Source organism: Drosophila mojavensis, unplaced genomic scaffold, assembly GCF_018153725.1.
Source record: "Drosophila mojavensis isolate 15081-1352.22 unplaced genomic scaffold, ASM1815372v1 contig_80, whole genome shotgun sequence".
Lineage (NCBI taxonomy): Eukaryota > Metazoa > Arthropoda > Insecta > Diptera > Drosophilidae > Drosophila > Drosophila mojavensis.
Window position 1 is genome coordinate 2,022,365 of NW_025318906.1, and position 18,030 is coordinate 2,040,394.

The following is an 18,030-nucleotide window of genomic DNA, read 5'->3' on the forward strand; positions in this document are numbered from 1 at the left end:
TAGCATAAACGGAAATGCAACAAAAGCAACAACAACAACAACAACCACACCAACAGCAGCAGCAACCGCAGAAAGCCTACATACACACGCACACACACACACACACATAGGCAATGTATGTGTGTGTCAAACATAAATTTGCTAGTAGAAACAAATTGTTGAGCTAAAGGCAGCAGCAGCAGCAGCAGCTAAGGCTCAAGTTGAAACTGGAGCTGGAACTGGAATTGGAGCTGGAACTGGAGCTGGAGCTAGAGCTGGAACTAGAGCGAAAGCTGGCGCTGCAGCATATATATATAGCTAAATAATATATCAAATAAATTTCATACGCCGCGTGGAACCTTCAAAGCATTCAAAATTCATCGTCTAAGCAAAGCGGGTGAGCAGCTCTAATACATCTACAATATACAGCTATAACCATCTCTATAAGAAATTTATGATCAAGACAGAACACACACACACACATACACACACGCACACACACACACGTATGCATTGTAAGCTCTATTGATTTTCTGCGATTGTCTTGAGTAAAAAAAAAAAAAAAAGTTCCCTAAGATCAACTAACTAATTTCTGCTTGTCTCGTATATCTCGTGTATCTCGTGTATAACTCGTATAGCTCGTATAACTCGTATGTCTCGTATGTCTGTGTCTTATATATATATAAATAACTTAATTTAAATATAAATTTAACAAATTTGCATAGTTATTAATATTTGTTGTGTCTAGATATAAGCTAATCGCTCTTAGACCTAAGTAGTTCTTAGTAAAATTACGCATACGCCCCGTAAACTGTATTTATTTGATAGACAGACACGTATATATCTATACATATATATATATGGCTGTATCCCTAGGCTCATATTTAGATTAGCTGTCAAAGTTCCCCCCTTCGATTCAATTTATTTTGATTTTAATTTGAATTTTTGTATTTATTTTTATTCCACACGAAAAGCAATTTTCAAGTATTCTGCCCCCAAAAACTCGTACTGCCCTAGGTTATCAAAGTGCCTGCAGCGGTATATGAATTGTCATGCGAGTGTAGACACACACATACACACACACACATTGACACGCAGACAGCGCATTGACAGCGCATATATAATAAAGTATTTCGACTTTTTTTTTTCATATACATTCAGAGATTGCCTACAGCCACGCCTACTCGCAAGGCTGCGTGTTTGTTTTAATGCTTAAGCGAGGGTTTATGGGCTACGTATAGCGTATAGTGTATGTGTGTTTGTGTGCGTGTAGGGCTGCTTGGCATTGCTTTGGTTTTAGTTACAAGTCGTCATATCGTCATTTGCTGCTTGGCTTTTGTCTTAGGCTTTCTGTTCTAATTTTAGACGGGTGGAATAATTTTTATTGATTTCAAATTTTAACCTTATTTTATGTGGCTGTGTGTGTGTGTGTGCCTGTATGTGTGTCTGGCAGCATAGGCCACAAAAAAAAAGAAAAGTAAAGCAATGAAACGTAAGAAAGCTAAAGAAACGCCGCCAAATGCGGCAAATGCTTTACGATGACGCTATTGTTGAATCGTCATATGTGTGTGTGTGTTTGTGCTTGTGTGTGTGTGTGTGTGTTCGTTCACGTCTCTTGCTGAGCGCCGCAGCTGCGCAAGCGAGTGTGGTGAATAAGCCAAGACGAAGCTGCAAGCTGCGAGCCCACACTCAGCTTCAGCATGCTTGGGCGAAGGGGCGTGAGGGGCTGTGGGCTGCATGCCCCACGCAGCGATAACTCACAAGCTCAGAGTGCTGATAACACCTAGCTGGTGTCGCCAGTAATAGCCGCGAGCAGAGACACCAGCAATTGCAATTGCAGCAAATGCAAGCCGGAAGTGAATGAGAAGGAAGAACATCGAGCGCCTGAAAGTAGGCAACAAAAAGTAGAGCCCAAGAGCTGCATAGCTAAACAGATGCAAATGCAACTGCAGATAGATATTGTTATAGATACGTATATAGGTAAACAGATATAGATATCGATAGCCGTAGCTGTGCGCTTTGTTTGCTTAGCAAAGTGCTGAGCCATGCTGAGCAGATGTGTAATCGAAGACGAGGTCCAGCTATAGCTATGACCTCATCTTGATAGCTGCTGTGGGGCATGCGGCACGTTGTTGTTGCTGTTGCTGCTGTCACGTAAATGGGCACTCAGGCGACACACAAACGCACACACTCACTCACACACACACACACACACTTCTGCTGCATTTGCTCAGGCATGCAAGTAAACATTTGAATGGTCTTCCGGTCTGCTGATTCGTTTAGCTTTTATTTAGCCGCTGTCGCCATTGCAACCGAACCAAACCCTTTAGTCCCCCCTTCTGCCTATTTCCACTGGTTTCCTTTTAAGCCATTGCTTTAGCCCATTCATAAAGCGGTGCTGCCTGTGCGCGTCTGCACTTCATTTCTGAGCCCTTCCGTATTTGAGCCTGGCAAAAACGTGCAACTTGTCTTCTGCCTTCAATGCAATGTAGACTATCTTGTGGCTAGCGAGGGATCTTTTAGAACTTGTAAATAATTAAGATGGAAAAGTAATTAAAAATTTGTGGGGGGAGTTTATTAAATTAGGCTTAGCATTTTAGTTTACCTAAACAGCAGAGCTTATTAGTCTAGATATATTATAATGAAGACTAAATAAAAAGCGGTATATGATATATCTATATGCATATTTAATTATTTATATTTAAATTTTCCAATCTATTTATATAGCCAAGCTATATAATGATCTATAATATTTAAAGATATATAAATGGTTATGGTAATCCACTAGGACTCCTATTTATCTAAAGATATAAAACATGCCCATGCGATTCATTGAAAATATTTTCCTTATCCAAATGAAACCCAACTTCTTATATACTGTAAACTTGGAATATTCCACCTTTTTTATTTTGACTCTACCTTCAATAGAACCCTTTCTTAGACAAGCCTGCTTCTTATAAGCAATGTTTATGGGAATTATAGGAACTTAAATATATACAATATGATTCAATATAGTTCAGATACCACTCAACTTTTCACAAGTAAGCTTTTTAACCTTAGAGAAGAAAAAAGTTAGCCTTATAAAAAAAACCAGACAATTATTTACTTGATCCACCCTCGTTGTCATTCATATGTAGCTCTATCCCTGTGCAGGTGAGTGTGCACGTGTATATGTGGGTGTGTGCACATACAGCTGAGTGCGACTCCTCCTGGCAGCGACTTGGTCGAGTGGCAATTTGCATGCAATTTGTTTTTGTCTAAATAGAAAACACAAGAAAAAAAATTTGCATAGAAAGCAAACAGGAGCTGCCATAATGCAAAAGCCACTCGACATTTCTCTCCTCCTTTCTGTCTCTCTCGCTTAGAGGGACTGAGATTTAGGTAAAAAGGTTAAGGATATGCTAGTTGATGTAGTCTAATTTAAATGCAAAAAGAAACACGCTTAATGCTAAAAGCTTAAAGTTGAGTAAAGGCGCAAACCGGGGCGTATGCGTAATAAATGTATGGCCAGAGGAGGCGTATGCTTAATATGTGTATGATATGTATGAGCTATGTATGTGTGTGTGTGTGTATGTTCTCTCTCTGTTCTATCTTTATTTTGTACCATGTTTGTTCTTTCACTTCTTACACTTGCAGATGCAGCCAATTGAAAGAATTTAACATAGAACCAAAAAAAAAAAAGAAAGCAAATTAATATAAAACGAACAAAAAGCCAATCAAAACGTGCATATCAAACGACAAACAACAACAAATAAAACCAATCAAACGAAGCATTTAACAGGACAACAGGACAACAACAACAACAACAGCAAAAAACAACAACCACAACAACAACAACAACAATAGCAACAACCACAACAACAACAACTGCGTGGGTGCATGCCGCGGATCAGCCGCGGATTATGTCACGCGACGATTATAATCCAGTGAATAGCTCTGGTGTTCGCAGTCCGGGTCGCGTGCGTCGACTGCAGGAATTGCCAACGGTCGATCGATCACCATCAAGGGATTACGGCGCACGCGGAAGTCCACTAGGTGAACAAACAATAAACAAAAACAAAACAAAACAAAAACTATCTATTATAGTTATGCTTCAAATTAGTGGCAAAGACTAAGCACAAACGTAGCGAAGCACCCCAAAGCTAAACAAAATTCAATTTGTCTATCTGAAAGATGCAAAAAGATACAAAGTGCAACAACAAATACTAAACGTAGCAGCTCACGTTTGTGCCACAAAGAAAAGAGAAAGAGAGAGCTAGCGAAACTCGCAAATTAGTTTTATATTTTCATATAACTTCCATTGGCTTTCAAAACTTAAAAAACTATTTTCTTGCCTGCATAAGAACGAAATGAAGAAGATTTAAAAATTATTATAAATACAGTAAATACATATAAAAATAAAATATAATATATATTTAAATATAACTAACATAAAAATAAAATTTTATAATAAATATGAAACTACAAAAGATATAAAATAATTAATTAATTAAAATTTAATACTTTATCAATAGTTATAAATGTATAATTTAATTTAATATTTCACATTTATAAATAAAAATTTCGTTTTTATGCAGCTCAAGAGAAATTATTTATTGGCTTAAGCGAATTTACTCGAATATCAAAGTTTTTTGTCCAAATTGTCATTTGTAAAGAATCTCATGAAATGCTTTTTAGTTTGTGCTCTTCTTCTTCTTCTTCTTCTACTTGTAGTTCTTAATTACAACAAATACTAATAAAAAAGAAAATTGTATACTAAAATCTATAATTTCTGTCGTTAACATCACACGCATGCGCATGTTACATTTTGATTTTACGTTTTCGCTTAACGCATCTGCAAAACAACAAATTGAAATTCTGTAAAACATTTTTACTTATTTCTTTTACCTTAACAACCAACAAATACATAAACACACGTCTGATATACACACACACACACACACGCACACTCGATGAATTGAAATGGAATTGCATTAAATGTAAACGCATTTGCATACTGAACTTTGCAAAAACTCAATTTTTTTTTAAATTAAATAATCTCGAGCAGCTGCTTCAGTCGTCTTGTAAATTGCATTGACCTGGCAACTCTAGAGAGAAACAAAAAACACAAAAAAAAAACATGGCCAACAGTTGGCATTAACTGCCCCAACACTCTTCTGCCTCGCACCGAGCACCGAGTTGCCCGCATCAGCATCAGCCACAAATCAAATTTTTAATTCCTGCTGAAGAGTTACACTAAATCAAAGCCTCAAACTGGATTACAATTATGGTTAGCGAGCAAATTCACTTTATGTGCGACCACATGCTCACATTCCCAACATGAAAACTCATAAAGTCTCACAAACTAAGTTGGAGTTTAGCTAGCAAACAGTTTATAGCATTTGCTTGCTCTCACGTCATGTGAATTTACATAAATGCAATAAAAAGGAAAGGTTAGAAGCTTTACAGCTCTGTGCGTTACTGACTGCATAATACTCGTTCATGATTCAAGGAAGATCAAAATTTATTCAAATATCGAGAGAGCTTAATGCAATATATATACTTACTGAAAGCTATATACAGCTAAGACTGGTAGACAAGCAAATCTAAAGTCCAGCAACATAACTTAGTTCAAACTAGTTCATGATAAAGTCAACTAAGTATATCATATATCATATATCATATATATTTCTAAATCTCAAGCATCGCCGGTGCCTTGGAGCTCTACGGCTTATACCCTGTGAAGGATACAGCAACAAGCCATCTACCACGTCAAATCTTTGCATAACTATATATAACAATAAATTACAAGTCCCAAGCTTCAGGCAGACTCGCAGCGAGCATAAGAAAAATTGTTGGCAGCATAGTAAAGTTATCCAACTAGTTGCAATTTATGGTCAGCTCAACAATCACTTTGTAAACATCCGCCTCATCGCTCTCGAACTTTTCAACAAGCAAAGTTTTTTCCTATAGTTTTTAGACACTTTATTTAATAGAAAAGTGCTTAATTGACCATCATTTTTCACACATGCTTAAATAATATAAAAGTTGCTAATTAGCGTTTTAACTTGGCTTTAACTGATGGCCATTATTGCCCTTTGTAACTCGAGCTGTGGGCAACTCACTATAAATAGTTTTTATTCTTTTTTTTTTTTAGAATTTATGACTTAATAATGTCAACCTGCAGAGCTGGCAAATATTTTACAGCTGTGAATTTTAACTATAGAGAATAGGGAATTACTTCAATAAATTAGAGGCATATAAGTTCGAATATGGAAAGGATAGTTTTTAGCCAGGCATAATGTTTCTCCAGCATATAATTCTTCATTATTTACAGTCAATAATTTATATTTAGCATTTGATTAAGAATCATAGTTCTCTTAGATTTGAAAAAAAAGCTAAAATTATATAGCTAAACATAACTTTGGCTAGAGCTAAAGAATTTTACGTACAAAGCTGAAACAAAATCTTTAAGTATTTTTAGCTATAAAAAGCTAAGTGTTCAAAGAAATCTTCAAAGCATCCATGCTAAAAATCCAACGGAGAGCGTTTAGGTTCGGCTCAAAACTATGTTAGTTAAAGCTTCAGTCTATATGAATATTTGCTAAATAGTTAGCTATTAAATAGCTAAAAAGCATAAACGCCAACACTCGAGCGCAAGGACACATCACAGCAGCAACAAAGAGCCACAAATTAAGTTTTCGTGTGGCTTAGCTTGGCTTGGTTACGTGCAGACTGTGCAGCTCGTGTGGTTGGCGAAAAAGTTTAGTTTATGCGCTGCACAAATCACACAACGTGGCTAAGAGGCTAGAGAGGGTGCGCTGAAAGCTGGCAAGAGAAACGGAGGAGCATAGTCCACAAAGTAGCTGCTTTATGAGCCATTTTATATGGCAAGTGGGGGAGAAGCTTAGCCACGCGCCGTGCGCAACACGACAAAAAACAAATTTTTGGTTGCAGTTTTGTCCATTTCATTTTTCTTGCGTTCCTTTACTACTAACCCGTAATTTTTCTACATCTTTAGTAACTGCATAATTCAGTATGAGCGACACAAATGTTAGATTTAGTGCAATAAAAAAAGCAAAAAGCAAATAAAATAAAAAAAAACAACAGAAATCTTCCACTGCACTAGTTTTCACAAAAAAAAAAAAGAAAGAATGAATCAAAAACTAGTCCAAGCTCTTTGGTTTAACATGTGAACCAGTTCATATATGATTTCGATTATCGTTTCTACTCACATTCAAACCACCAATGAAAAGAGAAACAAAACGAAAACGAACCCAAAACCTCATCCTCATTTGATCATCGTCATGAATTCTATGTGAATTTCAGCAATGGGCAGTCCATACTACCGCGACATGGATGAGCCAACAAGTCCCGCCGGGGCGGGACATCATCGCAGCCGTAGCGCCAGCAGACCACCGATGTCACATGCCATGGACTATCCAAGTAATAACCAAAGCCGCGCAGCAAACCATCATCAAATGTTCTCTAACTATCGCCCATATTAACTGTTTATCTATATATTAACTTTAGGAACCCGCTATCAGTCGCTCGATCGTGGCGGACTTGTGGATCCGCATGATCGGGAATTCATACCCATACGAGAGCCACGTGATCGCTCCAGGGACAGATCCCTGGAAAGAGGCCTGTACCTGGAGGATGAACTCTATGGCCGTTCGGCGCGACAAAGTCCCAGTGCGCTAGGAGGTAAGTCTATCTAATTATATGAGATATATATTTTAAGTTTCGGATATGAATGAATATTCTAAATCTAATCTAGGTTTCATTGTAAAAGAAAATAATACTAAAATTCAATAAAAACCGAAAAAGAACTTACCAGATTTAGTCCTATGAATTTCTGTAAAATATAAAGAAGAATTTTTAGTAAAAATGAATAAATAAAATTTAAAAAAAATACTAAATAATAAATACATAAATTCTATGACTCATAAGTTATAATAAAAAAAATACTAAAAGGATATCCAAAGAATAATAATGGAAAATATATAAAAATACATATATTAATTCTCTCGATTAATAAACGCCCCTTTTCCCTTCATCCACAATTAGGCTATAATACGGGCATGCCAACATCGGATCGCGCTTATTTAGGTGATTTGCAGCATCAGAACACGGATTTGCAGCGTGAGCTGGGGAATTTGAAACGTGAGCTGGAGTTGACGAATCAAAAGTTGGGCAGCTCGATGCACAGCATCAAAACATTTTGGTCGCCAGAGTTGAAGAAAGAGCGAGCGTTGCGCAAAGAGGAGAGCGCCAAGTACAGTATGATCAATGATCAGCTAAAGCTGCTAAGCACAGAGAATCAGGTGAGACAAAGCACAATCAGTAAGCACCGCCTATAACGAACTCCCATTATATGTAGAAACAAGCGATGCTCGTGCGCCAGCTGGAGGAGGAGTTGCGCCTGCGCATGCGTCAGCCCAACCTGGAGATGCAGCAGCAAATGGAGGCTATCTATGCAGAGAATGATCATCTACAGCGTGAGATTAGCATCTTGAGGGAGACCATCAAGGATCTCGAGTGCCGAGTGGAGACGCAGAAGCAGACGCTAATCGCACGCGATGAGAGCATCAAAAAGTTGTTGGAAATGCTGCAAGCCAAAGGCATGGGTAAGTCTAAGCCTCTCACCCAAACTCTCTCTCTAATTGAGGGTATATGCATTCGTATGCAGGCAAAGAGGAGGAACGACAAATGTTTCAGCAAATGCAGGCGATGGCACAAAAACAGGTAAGTCCTCTGACAAGACCCCTCTCTATTCCCCAACCACAAAAACCCCACACACACTTATCTTGAGTCAGCCTAAAAGAAAAAAAAATACCAGGCCTAACTCAAAACACAAAAAAAAAAGAAGAAAAAGAAACAACTCTAACTTTCGTTTTGCGGCAAACAAAATGCTCTAGTGACAATGATTTCGAAAAAAAACAAAGAAAAATACCAACGTTAAATACCACAACAACAAAAGAATATACAAAAAATACCTATTTCTTTATAGAATTTTTCCTTTATTTTTAATTTTTTCCTAACTTTTGCGACTGCAATTGCTTTTACTTTTGTTTAACTGTTACATATACTAAATACCAAAATAATACTAAACACACACACACAGAAACACACACGCATATATGCTCTATATAATGTAGTGCCTAGCATTGATCTAAAGAAAATCAAAAAACAAAAACAAATTTTTGCTTCGTTTTTTTGCTTTTGAACTTAACTGCCAGTTAAACAAGTTTAACATGAACTTAAATCTTAAATATTAAAACTCTTAGCATTGCAGTTTGTTTGTAGTGTTTTGTTTACGAGTTTTTTATGAACATACACACACACACACACCAATACAGACACACATACATTACTCTCTCTATCTCTACTCTCTCTCTCCCTCTATCGTTTTGACATGTTTTTGCTAGCTAGTTTCTTGTTGTTGTTTAATTAATTTGAAACGTTTTTCATTTTGTTCCCATGCCAAAGAGATAAAACACTGTACGTATTGCAAATGAGTCAGCTATAAACGTTCTTTAATACACTCACAAACACACACACACACATTCACACACATTTACACTCATTTATTGTTAGTCATTTCATCAGTTGCAATGTCTTTTGTATCTGATTATTCCTTTTCCTCCTCTCCCTTTCCCTTTCCTACCACTCTCTCTCTCTCCTTCTCTCTCTCTGTATCTTTCCTAACTTAATGTGGGGCAAGCAATAAAATTCAATTTGTTGCATACAATTTTCGTACATCTCACAGACAGTTGCCATTGTTTTTGACAATACCCCCGGCATTATGTCGCCCATAAGTTTCTCTATTTCTGCCATTTACCCCCCACCCGTGTTGACCCTGTTTTTATGGCACTTTATTGCTAGCACAGTTATGCAACAAGCAAAGTGCATTCGATTTGCATCATATTTCATACTTATTGACACCCTAAAAATAAGCTCACAAAAAGTGCTCGACTATTTGATACTCTGTATATTTGAGAAAATCGTAAATACCTTCACTATATGCGATAATCAGTTCTTAAATTGTATAATTATTCAGAAAAGTTTGCAAACATAAGAGCTCTCTCACTTGTTGATACTCTGTAGCTCTACGGGATAGTAATAAAAAATAGTTTTCTTCTATTTAATTAATTCCATCTTTTATTACCCAGACATTAGTATAATTAGTCATTTAGTGAATTACATATATACAGGGTATAAAAGCAGGGTATATCTAACATGATGACTTTATGTAAGCACATATACTCACATTCCAATTAAAGTAGAGAGTATAAAAATAACTCAAACTGTTGGAAAACGCCTCTAAATCAGTTAAGTGCAGCGTTTTACTGCACGCAAGCTATGCAATAGTCCAAACTGCGTGATTTATATATGCTCCATAAAATGTGATACATAGGGTATGCATAAAAATAAAGGAGCTCCAACTGTGCAAGCTGGGGGAGCTAGTTGTCTGGCCCCCATTGTGGGATAGATGTGTCGTGCCTCTCATGGGAAATCTAACTGAAAATTTGCCCTAACCAGTTTGACAACAATTTCTGACTCATCTGTCCCCAAGGACGTACCAAGCGGGCCAGCTGCTTATTATACACGCACACACATATGCACACACACTCTATAATTACTCGCATGCCAGGCCACAGATAACATGCGTATACATAATGCCATGTATTAAAAGACAGACACTCTCTCACTCCCTCCCCCCCCACTTCGGCTTGTTCGTCCTAGTTCATATATAAAGGCTAGCCGTAGTCCAGGGCATGTCAACAAAAGCGTCGGACCGTATAAAAAGCCTCCACAGCGCGCACACACATATAAATATATATATACATATGTATATATATATATATAGATATATATATATATATATATATATAACCTTGATGCTATATGATATGCTACTTATTTAAGTCAGCTCCACACTCGAACCATTTCCATCGCTCTTGGCTAGCTGCCCACTTGGCAATTTATTCGCATTTTATTCACGCATCAACTGGAAGCTTGAATGCTCGCATTCAAACTGTTTGAATTGTATATATACTCTATATATACAACTATCTATCCATCTGTATATATATTTTCTTTTTGCGAAAATAAAATACAATAACGAGAAGCTATTGAAAGTCCGCCACGCCTTGGGGCGGTATTTGACGTTGCCCGAAATGAATTTGTCTCCGGTTTTGGTATTTTCCATTTTTCTTTCCAACACCAAATACGAGCGAAATAGGCAGAGACAGAAAAATCCTTCAGTTCAGTACAACAATGACAACAAATGGCGGGTAGCAGGAAAAATACTGGAGTGCACTAGTTCAGAATGCTTGACTAGAAGTTATCCTACTACTGTCGTCATATATAGCTCATAAAAAGCAAAAACTTTAACCGATATTTATCGGCTTTAAGTAAAAAGAGAATTTATCGAAGTAAGGAAGCAAAAAAGATACTCCATTTAAAATATATATTCAATATATACATTTTGCACAAAAAAAAGAGTCTATTACCCAGTTCGAAGAATCATGAAAACTACTCAAATACTTCAAATTTACTCAGGGGAAAAACTTCCAAAGAAACAGTAAACATTTTTAACTCAAGAGTGACAATAGTTAGTTATCGATTTGAAATGAAAAAGTTATCAATGATCTGATTATTATTAGTAAATATTAGCTGTAGACATTTGATATAATATAGTGATTCATTTTCATCTATATACCCCATACTCTCTCACGTTTCTATACGATTTGTTAAATCTAGCTAAAAACGGTGCCAAAGATAAACAGATTATTTCGATTGCACATGCCCAACAGTCAAACAACAACCAAAAAAAAAAACTAGGAAAATCCTTTTAAAAAAATGCCCTAGGTTGTGTGGGCATTTCCCTCATTCTTTTTTTTTTTTTTTTATTTTGATGTCGAACGAGTGGGCGAGCAATTAAAAAAGTTGACGTTGCGTATACGACGCGTGCAACAGCGGCAAACGCGAGCAATCAGCGCCGTTAGCTGGGTCGAGGTCAGTTTTTGCTTTTGATGTTGCTCTTGTTGCAGCTGCTGTTGCTGTTGCTGTTGCTTCGATTCCAATTGCATTTGCTATATGCACATGCTCAGTCTTTTCAGCCTAGCACAAAAAAGGTAAAGCCTATGTCAACTTTAATTAATAGTTCTTATCTGGTACAGAAAGTTTGATGCCCAACTCTTAGCCAAGACTGTCACAACTTTAATACGCTGTTTGGATATGCATCAAGTGTTGCGAATACTTAGTAAACAAAAAGTGAGCCAAGTAAACGGGGATAAGCAAACGACAAACTTTGCATTGCATATCCAAAGAACAAGCAAATTGATTTTAAGGAGGCGGCTTAAAGCAGGCTAGGTAAAAGCTATGTGACAAAGATTTTCTATATAACAATAGATAAATATGAATAGGAGTTTGAGTACAAGTATTAGTATTAGTATGAAGAATATTAATATAAATGTAATTTTGAATACAAATATAAGTATGAGTATGAATATGAATATAAATAAATGAAAATAATACGAAGATATTATAAATACTATGATGATGTCTCCAATATATGTTGTATAGATTTTTAACAGTCTATCTCATGTTCATAATATATCGACTCTATATTATATTCACATACATAAAAATGTTTCCATTATCCATACAGTTTTTCCTTTAATTTGATATTACATTATAAAACTGAACATTTTATTTGTCTAAAGATTTTGGAGATCTAAGAAAATGTGTCGAGTGGCATAAATTTGGAATAAAAACAGTCTCTTGCATGAATTATACATTTCATAGATAACTCTCTTTCTATCATATAAAAATGTTTCATACATCTCTCTTATATTACTATATACAATCTTAGGTGATTCCAAAAGCAGTATTCTCTAAACTCTTTTCAATAAAATAAAATTTCTATATGAACAAGAAGTCTTTATCTTGAAATATATCCATTTCATATTTCCCCATCAAGATTATTATTCATTCCATTGTATCTAAGTCGCTTCACTATGCCATACAACTATTTCTAGCAATTGCTAAATCGAATAACCTTTACAAATTTCTCTTTATATTATAACTAAAGCATTTACATTCCTTATGGCATAAACTTTACTGATCTGCGTATATCTTAAAGTATTATCTTAAACCCTTAAACCCATGCTCAACTCAGCTGTAAAACTATCCCATACATAGTTACGAGCATTCACACAGCTAGTTCCAAGCCTTGCGCTCAAGTTATTCCATTTGCCAGGAACCTTACATAACTTAAGCGCACGCATATTTTAGCTATTCTCTCTCTGTCTGTGTGCGTGTGCGTGTGTGAGAATTTGATATTAACAACATTTATGGACATTCAACTGGCGCCACTTTGTCTCTGGCATACATTCGCCCTCTGGAGCGAACCGACATCTGAACTACAAAACACAAATATTTCTCAATTTCTCAATTTTCTCTGGGCCCACAACAACAACAACAGCTTGATTTGGAGCGTGAAATCAAGAAATACGCTCAGGAGGAGCAGGGGGTGAGGGTGAGTTGTTGTTGTTTTAATACCCTGTTTTATACAATGCTCGTTCATGATGGTGCTAGTGCTATAGGGTACATTGGTTTTTCACGAACTTTATAGTAGAGAATCGATATAATTTATAGTCCTAAAGTATTAATCAGTTTTATAGCTAAGGTCATGAAGAATATGTCTAACAGAATATATCTATATCTTAAACAGAATTCTTTCGAAAATCGGTGGCATTTAAACAATTATAAGAAGGATTCTTGAGACTTTTCTCTTGAGACTTGTCTCCAACCTATTTCCATAGTTGACCTCTTTTAAAGCTCATCCTCTTCAAGAACAATTTTCGATGAATTTACACTGCTGTAAAGATTGATATTGCTTTAAGTTCGAATATAAAATATAAAATTCCTTTAAAATCGCAATCTTTACAGATAACTCATGATTTAAGTTTTACTGCTTTGCAATTTTGAGAAATTATATATATTAATATATTATCTTTAATTGTGAACGAGTATTTCCACAGTCGGCTATAGCCGATTGCAAAAATACCTATTTGCTTTTGTTACCCCCTCTCTCTCTCTCTCTCTCTCTCGCTCGCCCTCTCTCTGTTGCTAGCGCCTTAGCCAACATTATCCAAACATAGCTCAAAAGACATTAGTCCACGAAGCAAAAACCAAGCCAACCACTGCACAAACCTAAAACCACTCAGCAACCCAGCAGCCCATCGACCCAGCAACACCCAGCCACCTGGCATAGTTGCACGTAGTTGGCCTAAACTGTCGATGAATGGCAGTCACATTCAAATATTCATGCTGTTTGGCCCTGGCCAAAGCAAATTACGTAGCTATGCAAAGCGCTGCCAATGCCTGAATTTTAATTAGCAAGCACAAGAGGGGGCGGAAGTTGAAGAAGTGGGTGTGGGCGTAAGTCCATACATACGCATAAATAATAATGGGGGTGGGTGGGGTCATATGAGTGTGTGCGTGGGTGTAGCTCGTTTATAAACATGAAACGTTTTGCCTCAACTCTCTGTGTATTGTGGCAGGACAAGGCGCCCGAGCTGTGGCAGCTCCTATGGCCATTCCTCCGGCATAGCCTGTGCGCTTTGGTCGGCCACAGGGCATAAAATAATTACGCGGCTTGACGCAACAAAAAAAAATAAAAAAGAAAATTCAAATTCATTTTGCTGTCAAAAACTGAAAACGAGAGAGCGAGAGAGAGAATGACTGAGTGGTCCTTGTCGTTGTGCCGCAATTACTAGCTGCGAAATACATTTACTTCGAGCTGCTGCTTGCAAATGAAATGAATAAAGCCGGAAACGGAAATGCGCAGTAAACAACGACGGCAGCAGCAGCACCCACTACCCAACACCCACCCAGCCACCACCCACCAGCCAACAGCAGCAGCAGCAGCAGCACACTAACTGGCACAGTGACAAACAAAAGTAAACGCACATACACACACAGAGACATACAGAGAGACAGGCGGGCATCCTTTTATGCACAGCCTCATCATTGGTCGGGCCACTCTCCACTCTCGACTCGCCACTCGAAATGTCAGACTCTAAATTGATTTATCGATTTACATGCAATTGCATTTCAATTTTATATGAACAAACACACAGGCAGCAGCAGACCTCCGCTCGCCCACTCACACCACCTGCCTCTCACTCTCTCTCTCTCTCTCTCGCCGTCTCCGTCTCCCTGGCTAATGGAGTGCATTGCGTTTACTGCAGTTGTTCGGATGTTGTCCTAGTGATTGTGGTCTGTGCTTTGTGTGTCAGTGCATAACCTAATACACACATACACACACACACATACACACATAGACACATGCATATCAATATTGATATATACAGACACATGTGCACACTAAACTAATAAGCTAAACTAGGACGCTAAGAATAGAGTCAGCAGAAATTCAATTTAAACTTTAATAGGAGAGGAAGTTAGAATAAGGGACTTAAAGTTGACTAAAAGCTTAAAGTGGATGATATAAATATAATATACAACACACAACAAGTTGATATCTAAATAAACCTTAATATCTCTTATAAGCTTTTTAAATGTTAGACTGCCGATGCTTTAACTATGCTTATAAGTAAAGTGCATAGTCCTATTCAGAATGAAAAGAAACTGAAAGATATCGGAACAACTTTATATTTCGCATCATTAGAAAATATCTTATAGAAGAGCCCACATAAAGCCTCAATAGTTTAGTAATCTTTCATATATATATAGATATAGCCAAATAAGCAGCCCTAAGTGAAAGGGGATATCTATGAGTCGGGCTATACTTCTGATACTAAATGCATATAAGTAGAGTTGCCTACTTTGGAGCGCATTGATGCTTTGGGAGATAATAACCCTAAAAAAGAAATCGACATAGAATATTCGGTACGTGTTGCAAGGACTAATCGAAAGGACGTCTCACTTGCGCTTTCATTTGCAACGGCACAAAAACAGCTGCTGAACGGCGACGGCGACAGCGACGTCGACTGCAAACCTGCATTCATGTCAGACGCAGGCGCTGCTGCGTTCGTCAAATTCAGCAGCAGTAGCAATGATAGCCGCTGCAGCACCAGCTGCAGCTGCCACTGCAGGCCTAACGGTAAATCACGAAAACTTTTATTTGACTGTTTAGTGAAATGCTAAGCACGACGTCAGCTCACGACGCCGACGCCAATCAATAATATGGCAAAGCAGCGCCAACGCGTGTCCCACAGCTTTTGAGCGTAAAACGTAAAAGCTTTTCGCCTGTGCGCTAGCAACGGAGCCAAAAGTTGTAAAGCTTCAGCCGAGTGACAAAATGCCGAATGCCGAATACCGAACGCCGAATGCCGACCGACCCGAATGCCGAAAGTGCGCGCGACGTCACACACAGAGAAAGCACACGAATGCAGCCAACCACATGACGCCTCAACTTTATTGTTGTTCTTTTTTCACTGCGTTTGAGCTAAACCGAAGCTGAGCCGAATTTGATAGCTCAAACGAAGCTTTGCCAATGCTACTGCTGCTGCTGCTGCGACTGCGGCTGCTGCTGCCAAATTGTCTCAATGGTCGCTGGCCTCGTGGTCGCGAAAGCTTTGCAAGCGCCTTTAGTTGTATACGCAACGTTTCAGCTAACAAAACACGAGACACGGAACGAAGTGTAGAAAGAAAAGAAAAAGAAAAGCAAATAGAAAAGAATACAAAAAGCGCGACGCGTACGGAAATTGTGACAAAAAAAAAATATTTAAAAATACAAAAATAAATTAATCTATATATATCTACAAAATATATATATACACACATATATATATGATAATTAATGAAAAGTGCAAACGTTTAAAGAGCGCGAATCATTGAGCAAAAAAAAAAAAAAAAGAAAGAAAGAGAAAGCAAGAGCAGCAGCAAGAAAAATCCTTCAAAAGGATGTAAAGCATTTCAAATTGTGCCTTTAGCCTGTATATATTAAAACAAAACTATGTGTGTGTAAGAAATAAATAAAAAAAATAAATATATATAAATAAATATAAATAATAATAAATAGCAGAGCAAAAGTGCATTTGCCAAAAAGCAAAAAGCCAGCCTCTGCAAAAAATCAATAAAATTTTGCCAAAAAAAGAAGAAAATCTGCGACAGCAGCAGCAGCAACATTAACTAGCAACAACAACAACAACGAACAACCGAAACCAAGCAGCAGCAGCAGTAGCAACTTTTTTTCTTATAGCCTACGCTGACATCGCAGTCAACGTCAACGTCAACGTCGTCGTCGCCCAACGTCTTGTACTGTATTTTTATAATATATACACACACACATGCGAAAGTGCCTGTTTATGCGTGTGTGCCTGTGTGTGTGTGTGTGAGCAGCAAATTTACATTAAGCAGACAGCTAAGAAGCAGGAAACAGCGTCTGGCAGACAACAACAACAGCAGCAGCAGCAGGAGGGGCAAAGACAGCCGACAGCAGTAACTAGGAAGTCACAGCTAGCGGTTTATTATTGTATTACTAAAACATACACACACATACGCACGCGCGCACACCCACACACACATATATGTATATATATACATATATATAACTTGGAAGCCAACTCAAATTACATAAATAGCAATAAGGCCTCAAGCCGCGGCCGACTCAGTACAACGAACTGCAGCTGCAGCACTATTTTGCATAGCAGCAGCAGCAGCAGCAGCAACAGCCACAGCCACAACAGCAGCAACAACAACAACGAAACTAACAGCAACAACAATTGCAACATTTTAAAGTTCAGGCATTTAGCAACAGCAACACAGCGCAAAGCCACAAACCTATGGACAATGCCTATGTCTACTATAAGGTATTGTAGTTGGCTGCAACAACAGCAACAATCGTAACAGCAATAATCGTAATAGCAACAACAATACCAACAACAAACAAAATGCGCTCAATCAGTCAATCAATCAATCAATTCATCAATCCATCAATCAACATCAAGTCAAAGCGACAACAAATCAAAACAAAACTAAATGTCAGCCACATCAATCCAACAGACAAGCACACATACATACATGCATATA

The 18,030-nt window shown here is 37.6% G+C and overlaps 1 protein-coding gene across 19 annotated transcripts in view; it reads left to right on the forward strand.

Moving 5' to 3' along the window:
• The first annotated feature begins 200 nt into the window (after positions 1–200).
• The window catches only part of LOC6578436 (trichohyalin), a 43,621-nt gene continuing 25,791 nt past the window's right edge, over positions 201–18,030 (forward strand). For 8 of the 19 annotated variants that reach the window (XM_044010681.1, XM_044010680.1, XM_044010686.1 and 5 more), the window contains exons 1-7: positions 206–376; positions 3,616–4,014; positions 7,288–7,404; positions 7,492–7,665; positions 8,029–8,285; positions 8,342–8,588; positions 8,651–8,706. In XM_044010681.1, the coding sequence (XP_043866616.1) occupies positions 3,882–4,014; positions 7,288–7,404; positions 7,492–7,665; positions 8,029–8,285; positions 8,342–8,588; positions 8,651–8,706 (984 nt within the window). In that variant the 5' untranslated portion in view covers positions 206–376; positions 3,616–3,881. Of the gene's footprint in view, positions 377–3,615; positions 4,015–5,026; positions 5,249–7,287; positions 7,405–7,491; positions 7,666–8,028; positions 8,286–8,341; positions 8,589–8,650; positions 8,707–13,453; positions 13,508–17,116; positions 17,811–18,030 lie in introns of those variants that run through there. The other 11 variants (XM_044010691.1, XM_044010695.1, XM_015163145.3 and 8 more) reach the window with 10 other exon arrangements.